This window comes from Agelaius phoeniceus, chromosome Z (assembly GCF_051311805.1).
Source record: "Agelaius phoeniceus isolate bAgePho1 chromosome Z, bAgePho1.hap1, whole genome shotgun sequence".
Lineage (NCBI taxonomy): Eukaryota > Metazoa > Chordata > Aves > Passeriformes > Icteridae > Agelaius > Agelaius phoeniceus.
In genome coordinates this window covers 23,821,633-23,836,453 of record NC_135303.1, presented here as the reverse complement: position 1 = coordinate 23,836,453, position 14,821 = coordinate 23,821,633, and the positions used below count along the sequence as shown (strand labels likewise).

At 35.4% G+C, this 14,821-nt stretch overlaps 1 protein-coding gene across 8 annotated transcripts in view; it reads left to right on the top strand.

The window, feature by feature from the left end:
- Positions 1–14,821, top strand: part of MCTP1 (multiple C2 and transmembrane domain containing 1) — a 211,994-nt gene that overhangs the window by 104,866 nt on the left and 92,307 nt on the right. For 6 of the 8 annotated variants that reach the window (XR_013180129.1, XM_077171985.1, XM_054651867.2 and 3 more), the window contains 5 exons: positions 4,633–4,735; positions 6,849–6,951; positions 7,293–7,394; positions 7,741–7,815; positions 9,380–9,499. Coding sequence is in view for 7 of the 8 variants with exons in the window: in XM_077171985.1 (XP_077028100.1) it covers positions 4,633–4,735; positions 6,849–6,951; positions 7,293–7,394; positions 7,741–7,815; positions 9,380–9,499 (503 nt within the window). In the remaining variant the exon portion in view is untranslated. Of the gene's footprint in view, positions 1–4,632; positions 4,736–6,848; positions 6,952–7,292; positions 7,395–7,740; positions 7,816–9,379; positions 9,500–13,039; positions 13,071–13,135; positions 13,200–14,821 lie in introns of those variants that run through there. The other 2 variants (XM_077171989.1, XM_077171990.1) reach the window with 2 other exon arrangements.

The following is a 14,821-nucleotide window of genomic DNA, read 5'->3' as shown; positions in this document are numbered from 1 at the left end:
GAGATCTTTCAAAAGAGAAGTTGCTTTTCCTTCCAATTCTGAATATTATGTAAATTAGCAGTTTATTTCTAAAATTTGAGGAGCCCTTCAGACTGTACAAGTAGAGACGAAAGAGCATGAGCCGTTACAGCAAAAAAATGGATAAATGATATTTGTTTAACTTTGTATGGAGGTTTTCTGCAGGTTTGATTTCAGCAAGTTGGAAGGTGTACTTTGTTTTTTCACTGCCTACTTCTACTATGAATTCCTGCAGTCAGTGGTGAGGTATGATAACAGTTAGCCCCACTGTGGTCATGGGATACTCAAGATTTTCAGTGTTGGTGTTGGTGCTGCTAGGAGCATGCTTTAAATGTGTGCCTTAGGCATGTGGTGGCCATTTTATTCTTGTACAGCGCTGACCACATGCTTAGGATTGCATTGAGAAGTTTGCTGGGGATGTCTGCCTGATCAATAGCTAAATGTCTCTAAAATCACTGGACTAGGAGCTGGAGGCCTATAAAGAGCACAGAGCAGGGATTGCTAGTTGGAAGATCCTCAGTAGATACAGAAGGTTGATGCATGACAGGTTATATACAGTTGTATACAACAGTTGTGGTTTAGTTTATAGTGAGAGGAGTTATGTTCATGATAACGTAATATGAAATGATACAACTGAGCATAGGCAGCACAAGACTTATCAGAGTTTTTTATGTGTACTTTTAGAAGGGCTAGAGGGAGAGCACACTCTTCAGACACTCTTCTAAATATGTGTGGCTCTTTTCTAAAAAATAAGGAAAACCATTTCTGTATCTCATATTTGAAATAGCTAATCACGTTAGCTGACAGAAATTATCTGAGGCTGCCTTTGTTCGAGTGTGTTGTGCTCAAGGTACTGGCTTTGAAATAATGTTGTTGAATCTTCTGGGTCCTCCTAGAGACCAAGGAGGTCTTAGGTCCTCCTAGAGACCTAAGTACATTTTTTACTATTTTAGTGCTCTCTTAAGACTTTCATTGGGAATGATCCCATTATTTTGAACACTCTTGAAATGCAGCAGGTTGCCAAGGTTGTCAGTGAGAATTAAGATTGCAGTTACTCTTTCTAATAATGAAAACTTAAAAGATGACAGATAGATACGAGTTTCACCAAGTCTTCATGCATTGTTCTTTATGTCTTTCTGGATCACATTCACTAATTTGGGTTAGTATCTTAACAATGTTTGCACATACCTTATGTTGAGCATGGTAACAATGAGTGTTGCCTTTCAGAGGCCCAGCTTGGTTATGAGTGTTTCAGCATATGTAAGAAATAGGCAATGGTGAAGGTGCATGGGGGAACTTTGTAACCAAGTAAATATGATAAAACCAACATTCTTTAGCAAAGATGTTCAAAGCTGGGAAACTTCTCTTTGTCAATCATGGTATTTGAACCTACCCTTGAACCATGTCATGATATTGCCTCTATTCAAATTTGTTCTTGTAGCATTTTCAAATTATAGGAGAAAGGTGTGAAATGTTGACTTTAAGCGAGGGTTTTTTTCATTTCTGAAAACCGGTTGGTTTTGCTTTGACTGAGGAGCTCTACAATTAATGCTACATATTTTTGATTGACATTCATGTAAATCTGTAAGAAGAGTCATTGAAAAAGTGCATGCCAAGAGGCACAGAAGAGAAATAAATGTAGTAAACACCCTCTCTTTGTTAATAGAAAATGGCATGTATATGCTGCAATGTAATTTACTGTCTGTATATGTTTAAAAAGTTCAACTCACATTGTACCACCATATCCAAATATGATTGATAATGCCTTAAAAAATGAGATCTAGTAGTCCACCTGCTGTGCCAGTGCTGCCTTCTTATTTTAACTGTCTTCTGTGTGTTTCTTTTTCAAATACTGAAATCTAAAGAACACAAATAATATAAATTGTTTAGATTTCCTATCACCTTCTAGACTTGTGAAATAGAAGAACCTTGAGATGTGTGGTACATCCATTTCTGCTGACTAATGGATTATATCATTTTTCAAGATAATGGGAAATATTCAGCACTATATGATTTTCTAGAGGAGGTAAACATCAATTAACCATAATTCACAATGTGTTTAAAACAATTATTCTTAATCATTAATGTTAATAATATGCACATAATATGCATATCAGCCCTTGGTGTAGTCAAAATCAATACTGCAGTTTGGGAGTTGTGGTCCCTGGACAGCTTTGTCTAAGTGTTGATTTCATTGTCATTTGTATAAGTTATGAAACAAATTATGTGCTTTCCCTAATATCATTAATGTAGCCTCACTAATATAGCTACTGCAGCTTCTCAGTTTATGGTTTCTAATAATGCATGAAAAAATAATACAGAATTAATGAAGTCATTGAGAAACACAATTGCCTAGTATGCTAGATTTAATTATGGAGGGCCAATGCCAACATTCAATATATTTTGAACAGTTTACTGCCCAAAGAAAGTCTGAAGAGAAGAGCAAGTCATGCGGTACTATGCAACTCAAGTGTTCCTTTACATTAGACAAAGTTCCCCTGGGTCCAGGAAGAAGCAATTTGTTGTTCAGCTTTCTATTTATATGAAAATAATGTGTACTCTTGTACTGTGCCAAAGGCAAAGATCACTCCTTCCAGTTATTAGAGAAAATAAAAATATAAAAGCAGGATAGCATGTCTCTTTTTCAACAGATTTATAGCACTTATCATCACTGACATAATTTGAAATATGAGTTAAATAATTTAGCCCAAAATGTGATTTCTTCCCTTTATTGCCTCTTTATTGAAAGAGGTCTTCCCACCATGCCCCTCATGTTTTCATTAGTGTTCTTCCCATCATAGCTGTTCCTTAGGTCTACCTCTCCCCACCTCCTTAACCTTCTAGGTAATTTCAGGATTGCCCTGAAATGCTGAAGATACCAATCCTACCTTTTGCTTTCTCCCATCCCACTTTGGACCACTCCTTTTTTAGACAGCCAAGCTGTTCTTAACTATCAGATTCAGGTGTCTACTTTTCTTCTTGTCCTTTTGTCCTAGTTTGGGCCAAGGATGTGTGAGGGTAGAGCCTGGAGTCATGTGGGCTTGTCTAGGCTGTTACTCTATAGACTCAAATCATTGCTGGTATGTAGGAGTCAGGGAGTCTCTCTTCCAAGATGAAGAGGTCATGGCTTCTGGTGGAGGAAAATGGGCAGTGCAGAGGTTCAGCAGCCATTTTCTCCCTTTCTGGGAGAGTGTGCAGTGAATGGAGTGGTGGGTTGGTGCTGATCCCAGCTGGAGGATTTGTCTAACATTGTGGGGTTTTTTGTTGTCTTGGTCTTGAGGACAAAAAGTGCAGGTGTGGAAAGTTTGAGTGCCATTATCTTTCATTGTCTTAGGCTTGTGGGAAAAAACATGGTGTAGGGAATGGTGGGGTGGCACACCCTGTGTGGAGGCGGTGTGTCAGACTCCAGGAGCATTTTGCATGTAATCACCCTCTCTTATACACTGTTACTGTTTGCTTTCTTATCTCATTGCCGTTTCCAGTAAGTTGTTACCTCAACCCATGATTTCTGCCTTTAGTTTCTCTCACATGAAAGAGGGGCCGGGGAAAAGGGGAGCAGCTTAACTTCCTGGTGAGCTTAAAATAAACCACAACGTTTTTTCAAAATAAAACCTTAATTTAGTGTCAGTTTCATGTTCTACCCCTAAACTTACATTTCTGATCATTTTTCTTGCGCTTTCCTTAGTATCTAAGCACTGCTTCCCTGCAGTCTTTTCCTGTAAGCTGCCTGTTTAATATTTAAGGACACACACACACACACACAGACACACAGACACACACACATATATATGCACACACTTGCTTTGCCCATTGCTTTTCTTTAAAGGAAAAAAAAATATACCTTCATATCCATTTCCATTATCATGCTTTAATTATCAACATAATGCATTTTCAAAGCAGCAACTTCATACCTTCTCTTCTGGTGGCTTTCATGCTGAGAGACCTCTTTGTAAGTATATCCAAAACTATTTTTTTGTGCTTTAATGTATAATATCAACCATGTTTGCATTTCTGCTGAGACTACAGCTCATCATTCCAGCCCATACCATCTCATTCTTTAATTGTACTTGCCCACTTTGTCTTGTGTTAGGCTTTTATATGAGGCTGTCATCAAGATTGTTGGATTTTGGGGAGAGGATTTGTACAGTATGAAACATAATACAGCATAATAGTCTTTGGATAATTTTCATAGGTGCTGTGTTGTTACAAATAATACAGAGTAACACATTTCCTTCATATCAAAATACTTTCATTATGTTATCTTTAAAGTGAATGGGTCATTGGTACCATTGAAGTAAAGTTCTCTTAGCTGACTCACAAGGGTGCTTGGCAACTTCTAGGAACATGCTGTGTTTCATCAGAAGAGTCTGTATGGTGATTTCGTTGTCTACTCCCCCTCCCCTCTTTTTTTAAAGCAAAAGAATTGCTCTTTTAGCAAAGAATGTTAATAGATTATGGAGATGAGTAGTGTGTTATGAATATCCTGAATATAGTGCAGACCATTAGAGTGAAGTTCAGAAAATAAGAAACAACCCGCTAAACTTGTTTTATTTTAAGCTTGCTCATCATGTGTTTTCTTAGTTCATAAAATTAGTTCTAAATTTTCTCTTACAGGTAAAAGTGACCCATTTTGTGTAGTTGAATTGAACAATGACAGACTGCTGACACATACTGTCTACAGGAACCTCAATCCAGAATGGAACAAAATCTTCACATTGTAGGTGTTTGGATTTAGGTGGGGGGAATGGATGGACAGTGGGTAGTTTTTTGGGGTGAGGGTGTTGGAGACGGAAGGAACAAAAATACTTACTGGTAGTTCTAAAGGAGAATAGTGATGACATACTGATATTTCTTAACTAAACATTCAAATATGTTTTGAGGATTAAGAACATGAAAACAAATACAGAAGTGGTATAATTTTAAACATAAAAATGCCAGATCTGTTTCTTGGAAGGCATGTATGAGTAATGGTATGCACACCAGACTCCTGTTAGGTTCAGCAAGAGTTTCAAGGGTCAAATCCAGTGTGATGGATTTGCCCCTGAAGTTTTGAGTGGGGCAAAAAAAGATACTGTGAATATGACCTTTATTAAAATATCGTTGTTAACTGTAAAAAACATTAGATAGGTACATAAAGTTAGAAGTTCCACATGCATTTATATTTCTCTGAATTATGATTAAATACTTTCTTCTTGTCTCCATTTACTAACTGCCCTTCTCACAATACCTTCTAGTATCATACTAGTACAAGCCAGCTGTTGCGAAAAATGCAGTCTAAAACGATTGATTGAGAAATGATGTGATTGGTTCTTCTATCCTTTTGTTATTTTGAAGACAGTTAAAGGCTTTGACAAAGTAGAAAAAAGGTCTTCCACAGACAAAATCCGTGTTGTTTGCTTTGCTCAATTGCCTTTTTTTTCTCCCTTCTCTCTATCTGACTGTAATGTGACACCAATGAGTAGAGAAAACTGATCACTGCTGCTGAAATCAGTAACAATCCTCTGCAAAAGCAGTAGAAGATTTAGTTTTATGTACACTTGCTTCACTTTATTTTACATTAAAATGCTATATTTTGCCCTTAATGTCAAAACTCAGTTGGATTTTAATTTTTGTTTTCCCCTCTAGATTTATCATTTGTATATTTAGTATCGGTTTTGTGACCTGCAGTGAGCTCTCAGAAATTAACTCAGAGCAAAAGAAACAAATCTCACAGTAGCTGTACTTTTCAACAGCTTATTATAGTAGTTCTCATTTCTGTATCTGCAAAACCATGCTAAATTGTTCATTAATATATTTCTAATTATTTACCGATAGAGCCAATAACTAATCATCGTCTACTTCTTGACAATGTTCTGTGCACAAGGAATTACCTAGATTTGTAGAGGACAAAAGACTAATCAGAAATCGAATAGAAAACCTCTAAAGGCTTTCAGTGCCTTTCTTCTACGTACATTTGCATTTATATTCAGATTTCTTAATTAATTTTTGGGCTAGCAATCCCTCATCTGGAGGAGTATATTTTACTGAAGTTGAACTGTTTTGCTTGAATTTGTATTTCCTGGATCAGCCATTCAATCAAATATTAGTTCTCTCAAGTAATTTTTTTATTCAAATAAGGAATATGAATTTTTCACCCAAAAGTTTACATTTAGAGTGACATATCCTGTGCATGGCAATGGAGTGTTTAATAGCTTGCAGTCTTTTTTTCCTCAGTTGTACCTGAGAGATGCATTGTTCCATATTATTTGTTCTTTATTTGCTGTAATTTGTTGTGTATTTGTAATTAAATGAGAATTTCAGAAACAAAGAACCTGTTCTTAGTGCAAGGATAAGCTCTTGTAGGTTGTAATTATTTCCATTTACAAACCTACAGGTTTCACTGTATTTGGCAGTAAGAACTGCCACAAGGCTAGCGGTGTTTTAGAGTAGCTTTTAAAAGCTCTCTGTCCTTCTGCTGGTGGCTGTAAATCCCCCAGTGCTGCTCCTTGCAGATCATGCAGTGCAAACCCAGGCAGGAGATTTAAAGCAATATCCTTCAGAAAACTTGTGCTGGAAAAGCCTTTCAGAGAGAAAGAGTGATTAGAAAGCATTTTGGTCCCTAGAAAGCATTTTGGTCATAAAAAGCCTTGCAGAGAGAGAGAGAGAGTAATCATTGCAGCCCTTAGAAAGCATTTTGGTTACATGCAGAGATGTCTCATTCACTTAATCTCACTTCTCCTCCATGGCTTGGAAAAATAGATGGATATCTGTGTTAACCTTTTACAGTTTTGTCCTTGGTACTCACTGGTGTAAGTGACTTCTTTCTTCTGTGTGTACTTCTCTCTTTGTAGCAATATAAAGGACATCCACTCAGTGCTTGAAGTGACAGTTTACGATGAAGACCGCGATCGAAGTGCTGACTTTCTAGGCAAAGTTGCTATACCATTGCTGTCTGTAAGCTTCATTCACCTGACATACTGCTCTGAATTTTTCCTGCTGAAGGAGGGAAAGAGAAAAAAAAATAAAATTTGCAGCTCTGAGTCTGTCATTTCTAAACCAAGGTCTGTAATAAGAACACTAAAATTTTAACATACTCTATTCACGGCCATGTTGAATCCCATGATAGTTAATTTTTCCTGACAGACTCGGTCCTGGTAATGAACAGGTACTTGTCAGACTTGCCACAGTTGTTTTGGGTTCTCTGTCAGTTTCAGCAGCTGGGGGTCAGGGGTCACCGGGGGGGTGTATTCAGCGGAGACCGCAAGACAGACGGCTGTCATGTCCTTTTCCTGCAGATTCAAAATGGTGAACAGAAAGCCTACGTCTTGAAAAACAAGCAGCTGACAGGGCCAACAAAGGGGGTCATCTATCTTGAAATAGATGTGATTTTTAATGCTGTAAGTCTTAACTTTGGGTTTTTTTGTACTGCTAAAGAGTTCAGTTTCATGAAAGCTTTTGTTCCTGATTTGTAGAGAATTTCTGTCATTCCTCATTTTCTCTAAGCCTTGATGTATACTACAGAATACTCTTCTGCCACTGCTTGGAACACCCACTCTTTTTGTTGCTGCTGCTGCTGGTATTGCTGCTAATGTACAGAACAGCAACTCTTGTCTCTGTGTATGCTTATGTGTCCCAAGCTTGGCAGCCATGACTTTGAAACTTGGTAAATTTTGTGAATTGAAGCTTGTGTAACTAGTGAGGAGCAAGTAAACTTGAAATACTGACATGCATTTTAATGCATAGGTGAAAGCCAGCATACGAACCTTAATGCCCAAAGAACAGAAGTACATTGAAGAGGAAGACAGACTGTCTAAACAGGTAAAGAGTAAGGAAACACTAATCCCTTCTAAAATCCTTAATATCAAGTGTGCGCATTCAAATATCTGGTATCCTACTGCTGAGAGTAAAGAATAACATTTTCATTACCTGTTTACAAAAGAATATGATAGGTTGAGAAGTCAGAAATGGAATACACAGGTTTAATGTGTCTCCTCTATAAATTGCTGCCTAATTTCCATGAAATACATGAATAAGAACACAGTTGAAACCATCAGGTTTCACACATATCAGATTATTGCACAGGTGCATGTAAAATAAGTCTTGCATTAATTTTTGCTGTTAACTTCGACCCAAAAGTTCTCCATTTGTTGCAAGGTAAAGAGTCATTATTCTTTTAGCCAAATTTCAAGGAAGTTACTTGACTAAGGTTTGAATCAAAGCTGATAGCAGACTGAAACTCTTTGGAATCCCAGGAACAGGAAATGTCTTGACTCCTTTTTCCTCTGAATATTTTTGCTACATACAGTTTTAATGCTTTGGTAAAAAATTATTTAAACACACATATTCTTCTGCACTCAAACTACTTTGGCCTCATTTTTTCTTGTTCCACAAATGTTGTATCTTAAATTGAGAGAATTTGTTCGACTATGGGAACAAGATTTTTGTTGTTTTCAGTGAAAAGTCAAAGGTCTCAGAACTGCTTTCTTTGTTTCTGAAAGCCTGCACTCTTAAGCATGGTTTAGATTATCTGCTGGATGAATTTTATATCAGTTTATGATGTAGTTCATAAAACAAAACATTTCAAGCGGCAAAATATTTCTTTAGTTGCAATTTTGAGTAATGCAGTTACTAAAGCTGAATTTTGCACTACTATTCCATCAAAGAAGCAACAAAACCTTTTACTCAAGATTCATTCTTCTTTTTCTTTTCATAAATGAAAATGGCATTGTGACTTTTGCAGATGGCAGGAGTGACCATTTTCTATGTGTCTCAGTACACACATCATTCACTGGTTTGTCCACTTTTTGTGGTGAGGTGTGTTGCCATTTTAGAGGATATAAGTACATTTTCCTGAATCAAAACCTAGAATTATTATGTCTTACATATATGTAATTTGAAAGTATGTAGATTACTTTGGTAAATACTTTAAACAATGCTTTCAAAATAAATCAGAGAGACAAATTTGTTAAAAATGTTAAATGGTGCAGATATCTTAATTACATTAGAGCAGTGGTGTTGCATGGTTTCAGGTTAGTGTCCTGCAGCATCTTTTTATTAAAAATGGCCAGCATTTGTTAAAGGCTTAATGAAAATGAAATCTAATTAATAAAATAATATGTGAAATTTTGCAAGTGGTGTTTGAATGCTGAACAATTTTTGTACCATCTAGAATTAAATTCAATAAATACCGATTGATAAAATTATCAAATTCTCTCTCTTCCAAGTCTCAGATTTTAAATTAACTTGCTCAATTTATGAGATACAGAGCTTAGTATTTTCTCAGCCTTTCACCCAAATTAAGAATGACAGTATTGTTAGTGTGAGCCTCTCCTGAATCTTTTTGGTGTTTTGAAATATTTTCAATCTTTCATCTTTTTAACAGCTACTGTTAAGGAACTTCATCCGGATGAAGCATTGTATCATGGCGCTCGTTACTGCTGTCTGCTATATTAGCAGTTGTTTTGACTGGGATTCTCCTCCAAGAAGTCTAGCTGCTTTTTTGGTATGATCTTCTTTATACAATTTCTAATCATCCCAGTGTGTTTGTGCTCTGGACTGAGAGACAATACTGTGTAGATTGGTGGTTTCTTTTTAATTTATTTAGAAGTTTGCATTATGATAATATCATCAGTCACGTTTATTCCATTTTTAAAAAAAGTAATTAAGTTTAAAATGTCATGCAAACAAGATAGAGTGATTTTTAAAATTTATAATTGTATATTTATAGTAAAAATGTAATTGATTTTATAAGGTGCAAGCAGGTGATGCAAATCAAAATAGAGTCAGTGAGCTATGGATAATATATTTTAAGCTTCTCACAAATGATGTCCATTAAAATTTGTTTGGTCCCCTTGCATATTGAATAATGACTCTCATTATATTCATTTCTCATTATTTATTCAAAGTATTTTAATTACTAATTATTCAAACGTGGTATTCCTAGAAAAAAAAGTCCACCAAAATAAAACAAACCCAACTTTAAAACCATAAATGCAAACAAATGAGTACCTTTTAGGCAGCAAGCTCTGGTCCTAATTTTTAGTGAATGGTTTTAAGTGAATTTGTTTTTAGCAATTTAAACAAAATTGCTATTTCTTCAGGAATATTATCTTCATTATTATTAACCTTATTTTTCTGTTAAATTTTAAAAATTCCAAGCACAATTGTAGATTGCATTGTGTTACCCAGATAAATACCTCTTTATTTTTAAAATCATAAGAGCTACAAACAAAACCATTATTTTTTCATTACAGAATAGAAATGTATGCATGGACATACTTTCTGGAATTTCAAAGTTTTTTTAATTGGCTGAGAGATACTGAGGTTAGTAGCTGCTCCACTATGATTATGAACAGGGAAGGGTTTTGGTATAACTTTGAATAATTATAGATATCATCTGGTGACAGTACTTTTTACTTGGGTGCCTGAAGGTCAGGTGCCTCAAATTTGAAGAAATCAAACCAGACTTTGGTAGCTGGCTGTGCAGTAAAATGGGGTAGTTGGGTCTGTCACTAAATCATGCTGTTTTGCAGAAAGTTTCTCCTAGCAGGGCTCCATTTTTATTGTGTTGCTTGTTAAACCCTTGGTTGCCATGTTCATTGGGAGTACAGGAGATACATGTGCTATTCAAAGAAGCAGGGGGCTGTACTTTTGCCAATGTCTGTAGTGATGGCACTGTGTGAAAAGACAAAATATGCTTGCTACTGTTTGCTGTAGAGAGGTGATCTATCATTTCAGTTAACAGTAATCAACACTTCATAGGAAAATGCAGGTTTCAACGTAAAACTCAAATGTTTCATGTTGCTATTACTGCTTCAGCTCATAAGTATTCATCACTCTAAGTCAGATTTTAATGTGGGTATGGAACACTTGCCAGTGGAAGAAAGGAAAATGGAAAGACATCCTATTCTTTGGGCAAATAGTTTTTTTCCCGATGGCACACTGCTGTGGCTGTGGAAGTAGTGGTGTTGCTGTTAAAATGTAATTGTTTCTGGTCATAGAAAAAAAATCAGTGTCATAAGAAGTAGAAGTAGTAGTAGTAGTATGTAAAACAGAATTTAAGTAGGGAGGCCAATAATCAGTATATGTTATTATTATAGTTACAGTGTATTGCAGTAGAAACATTTTCCTGGTTATATTTTTATAGATATGTTAATATTTTTCATATCTGTTTATATAGGGAGACATATATAAAAAAATAACCCTGATTTTCTTGGTTTTCTTGCAATATTTTTTTTGCTTATATAGGTGTTGCAGTAAATTTTTATTATTATATCAGTACTGTGATTGTACAGATGTATTCCACTTCTGCATCCTGTGCTTTTTGACCTGATATTATCCTCTCCAAGGACCAAATCATTCCTCTGTCAGGCAGAAGAAGTCTTTGCTAGTCAAGTCAAATCTATGTGAATTTTTATCATGATTATAAGCTTTGGGTTTAGATGGTTTCTAGACTTTCATAGGCTGTTGAAATCTCGAGAGTGATTCACTTGCTTGTGTTATGATGAATTATACTTGCACTAGGGTTATATTTGCATTTAATAGTATATAAAATTAATGTATGTATATGTTTCATTTTCTCCTCACTATTATACAAATTATATCTCCTTGTGAAGTTGTCTTCTAGAGGCTAGAAAATCTCACATTGAAATGTCAGTTCCAGAAAGGAGATGAGAAACAGGCTGTTCTGGGGGTATTCAGCTCTTTAGCCAGAAAAAGAAACAACATAGAAGTTAAGCTTTAAACTAACCACTTCTTCTATCCTATTGGATTTGAAAATATACTGTGATGGGTGAATCCTGATACAGAGTTACAGTCATTTCACCTAGGTTGCATATGTAAGGGTTGATTTTGTGTATCTCCCAATGCCCCATGTTCTTGGCATTACAATCATGGATACTTTTTTACCTTGTGACTTTTTCTTTCTGATGGGGTTATGGGGGACCATAGGTGAAGAAATTCTGGCAGAATAGCTCAGTTTCCAAAAATGTAATTTCTAAGATTGATTAGGAAAGGAGAACTTCTCTTGGAAACCTACAGAAAACTTTGATTAATATGTTAACTATAATAAGTCAGTTACCTGCTTCATATGCCTTCTGCACTCTTCACTGCAGTTCTTTTTAAAGTCATTCTCCTTGGAAAGTCACACTGTTAGTCGCCAAGGCTTGAAAGGGCTTGCTGATTATTTACATTCCTGAGCTTATCTGTCTCAAACTTTTACATTATTTGGGACATTTTAGGTACAGAAATGTCGTACTGAAGATTTAGGATGATTCTTTCCAAAATCTGTTCAAAGGCATCAGGTCAACGACCAGTGTTGCCTGTGCTGTTCATAGACATACAGAAACTCCAAGTTATGTTTTCAATGTTCTAGATTATGTATTTCCTTAACTAAACATTATTTTACCTGTTTCTGTTAAACTTCATAAACTCATCACTTTCACTGGGGATTTTTTCTGAATAACTGAGAGTTTTCACTCCATTTCTTATTTTTATGCTGTGGTAATTTGTTATTTTTCAGATACTTAAAGATACTTATAAATAGCTCATGAACCATAGGTTGATCTTGCTAGCATATGACTTTATCTTAAAGCAATTAGAAAATTCTGTATTCCCTCCTGATTTTTTCTGTTTATTTCCTGTCAAATAAAGGAAGTGCATAGCAACAACATTAATTTAATATTTGAGTTCCAGAACAGCTTTATTATGTCACAAGTCTATGCTGATAAAGAATGTGTTATGTCCTTATATTTATGCTTCTTAAGACCTAAATACAGTGGGAAAAACCAGAATATGTAGAGAGCATTTGCTATAAAATCACATCTTTTTCTCTGTTTAAAACAGACCTTTGCAGTATTTAGCATTTAATTTTTTTTATTACTATTTGGTAATTAATATGGTATGTTTCAGGAGGAAGAACTTTAGTAAAGTATGCAAAAGTGGATGTTTTTTCTTCAGATTAATCCACTGTGGGCACTGAAACGTCTGCTAAGTTTGGCCTTATTTCCATCAGCTTCTTAACCAGACATTTCTGTTCTTATAGATGTCAGTGGGTGCAACATGAGGGGAAAAAGGTGTGTATTTTTTTTTCCGATACTAGCAATTCTCTAATGATACTAGCAATTCTCTAATTCTCTAGCAATACTGTAATGAGCAGAAAAATAATTGGACAATGGGGCTATCAGTAAAAGGACACACTTCAGGTGAGTCAGTGAATTATTTGATAGGACAAACTTTAATCTTGAAATGGGATTGTAAATAATTTGTGCTACCATCTATCCATTTGAAATTCTTTTAACCATTTTCAGTCATTATACAGTAAGTACTGCTGTGTTTAACATTAACATTTGATACACATTTAATTTCTGTAGTGCTCCGTGGTCCTTAGGGAGCTTTGCTCTAGTGCTACAGAAGAGAGACAAAGTATTGATCAGTTAACATTTCAGCTATGTATGTTGCAAAATTAATGAAAATGCCAGACAAAAATGTCAGAGTGCACAAAAAGTTAAAATTTAAATTTGGTAGTTTAATGAAAAGTTTAAGATATGCATTATCAAAAATATCCCTTTTTCATAACTGAGTAATTAAAGAGAACCATGTATTTTACTTAGAAGTACACTCAATGTGGACTATGAGGGAATATATAATCTTCAAAGTGTTTAGTATCCCAAAATGGCTTCGGTAAGGTCCTTAATTGCCTACTTGAGCAATGAGCTCATTATTTTACTCATAAAATAAACTTACTTTGTTTCTCACTTGGAAGCAGTGTGTCCTCACATGATGAACATACATGTTAGCCTCAAATTAAAGCTTCTTATGAACACATTCTCCTATTTCTGTTCTTATTCCTTTCATTCATTCTATATGTGTACATGCACACACAGAGAAGATACTTTTCTTTCTTTTTCAGCCTCTCAAATATTGATAAAATGACTCTCCCTGCATCCACGTCATTTGTCAGGTCTAACTCACCTTCACTTTGTCTTCTAACGTTACAGAATTAATGTATGAAAATGACATAATGGTGTCCCTAGCTTTTGATTAAGTGTTAGTTCTCTTGCACATATGCTTTTTAGTTCTGGTGGTGTCACATTAATTAATTGAAAAGGAAACAGGATTTAAAAGAACTGGTTCCTAGAAGGATATGAGACAGAAAGAAATTTCATCAATTTACTGAGCTTTTCCTCAGTAAAAAGGGAAACAATCACTACTGTGTATTTTGGAAGCAATGTCACTCAAAGAAGAAAGACAAAGGTTATGTTTCCAGAGAGACTTGGTATGATACCATCAAGGGCTGGAATGCATTTGTCGTAATTATTACATATTTTCCTTATTTTTTGACACTGTAATTGTAAGAGAATGAGAATTTCACACATATTAAAAAACTTGTAGATGTTCCCATCGTGGATACTATTACTGAGGTTACAACCTTCAAATAGGTTTTTTTTTGCTAAACCTGGGTGAAATGTATCATCAAATTTTCCTTGCCATCTCTTGTCTAGAATTTGAAATTTGAATAAGTGCTGGTTAGGTAGTTGGAGAAGCTTTTCTTATCTCCCCAAAAAAGCCTTTCCAAAAATTGTTGTTGCTGTCAAAACTGCCTGTTCTCAAAAGATTTGCGGAGGTAACGTGTCATGACAATGGCAAGGCCAGGAACAAGATTAATTTCTGATGCATGTTACACACATGTGTAAGAGTCTTTCAGCTTTTTGTCATTTGTATCCAACAGCTTAGAAAAATAAGTGGACCAGACTGCTGTGGGGTTTGGTGGGGTTGTTTTCCAAAGTAAAGGAGAGAAAAAGAAAAGTGGTTTAAGTTCTGTTTC